General features: G+C 45.3%; 1 protein-coding gene across 3 annotated transcripts in view; it reads right to left on the reverse strand.

The window, feature by feature from the left end:
- The window catches only part of SGIP1 (SH3 domain GRB2 like endophilin interacting protein 1), a 233691-nt gene that overhangs the window by 4574 nt on the left and 227369 nt on the right, over positions 1-1748 (reverse strand). For all 3 annotated transcript variants that reach the window (XM_019528431.1, XM_019528429.1, XM_019528428.1), the window contains one exon: positions 664-728. In XM_019528431.1, coding sequence (XP_019383976.1) covers positions 664-728 — 65 coding nt within the window. The remainder of the gene's footprint in view (positions 1-663; positions 729-1748) is intronic.

Consider the following 1748-nt stretch of genomic DNA (forward strand, 5'->3'; position numbering starts at 1 on the left):
GTTCTGCTTTCTGCTCCCTGGCCTGTGTTCCCTGCCTGACATGCTGCTATGATTTCTGCTTTCTACCCTGTGCTCCCTGCCCAATAGTGCTTTTGCCTTCCTGCCCTATCTGCCACTGTGCTGCCTGTCACCTCCCAAATCTGTTTGCCTGACACACACACAGGCTGTCCAATACCACTTGTAGTACCCATGCCATGGGCTGATTACCCCAATCTAAAAGATATACTCAACATATTTTCCACCTCACCTGTATCATAGCATATAGAAATCACATGCAAGTGTGAAAAATGTCTGTTATGTGGAAGGGCAGTCAGCTCAAGGTGTGACCTTGCAGACTGAAAGCAGCAATAAGCTGGTAGGGGGACCCTCTGTGGACAGAGGATTCTCTCCTTTAGAACTCACCTGACTTGTCTGATAAAATTAAAATCCAAGCCCACTACCAAGTTCCCTTTGTGCTGCAAGGATGACACTGAAAAAGGCCCCAGTTATTCTGATCCTATTCACATTTAACAATGCTAATTAGCTCCTGGACTATGAAATAATACTCTGGTACAGAGTTTCAGCAGGCATTGATTTGCTGATGCATGTGCACAGAGATGACAAACCACTCAATGCCTGCAATTAAGCCATTTACAGTAAGAATTGACTGAGTGTAATTCTTACCTCCATTTTCTGATTTCTGAGAGATATCAGGGATCTTCCACAATATTCTTTGCTGTTCAGTATTCCTAAAAATAAAGGGACAGAAATGCATATGTAGGAGACAAGGGGGTAGTGGAGGAGTCCTGAATAGTGACAGGTATGTGAAATAAGGAAACTCAGAAGCGTAATGGGCAGTTTCTGCTCTCTGGGTGGCAGCAGTGGATGTGACCGTTGTGGTGGCTGGGCTGGTGTCAGCAGCCCTAGCAGCCATCATTTTTGCAGTCCCCCAAAACTCAGTACCTGGGGCCAGTGTCCTGCTTGCCCAACCCTTGTTGTGCTACTAAGAAACCTTCTAATTCAGTCTCCTGAGCTTGTACCTCACAAATTTTGCTCTGCTTTTGAAACTGTAGTGAACTCAGCATCTCTGGCACTCATATGTTACCTGTGGAATTCATGGTGAATTCATCCAAATAATTAAATTAAAATTTAGTATAAAATTAAAATACTAACAACAAACCAGTGGTGTGGGACAGCAGATGGGGACCAGATTCTCTAGAGTTTTGAGCTGTGTTCCCAGCTAGGTCAATGCTTTGCTCTGTGATGCCAAGCAAATCAAAGTCTCTGCACCTGATTTCCCAGCTATAACAGTACCTGCTTGTGAATGAGAAATGCTGTCAAATCTATGGATGAATATCAATGCCAAAGCACTGGTATGAGGACTACAGTGTAACTGTGTGAGACTGGCACTGCTTCTCAGGGTATCCCATGTGAACGATGGCTATGGAGAGAGTGCCATGGCCCCTTCTCCACTGTTTACTTAAACAGCCCCAGTTAAAGTTACTAACACAGCACCTAACACAAGGGTCTGAGCTGGGGAAGACAGCAGTTCTGTACTGAAAGGCAGTAGTTTTTGTGGGTACAGCACAGGGCTGAGAAACTCAGGGGACCAGGGTGCAACTCTCAGCTCTGCCACTGACCTGCTCTCACGCATTACTTTCCCATCCTGTGCCTCAGTTTCCTAGCACATGTGGGCTTAGAACAGGATGCTCATTGTGACAACAACCTGAAAAATCAGAGTGGTGTTTCACATCTTGTCTTGCTGTGAA

This window comes from Gavialis gangeticus, unplaced genomic scaffold, assembly GCF_001723915.1.
Source record: "Gavialis gangeticus isolate Ggan-Ray unplaced genomic scaffold, GavGan_comp1, whole genome shotgun sequence".
Taxonomy (NCBI): Eukaryota; Metazoa; Chordata; order Crocodylia; family Gavialidae; genus Gavialis; species Gavialis gangeticus.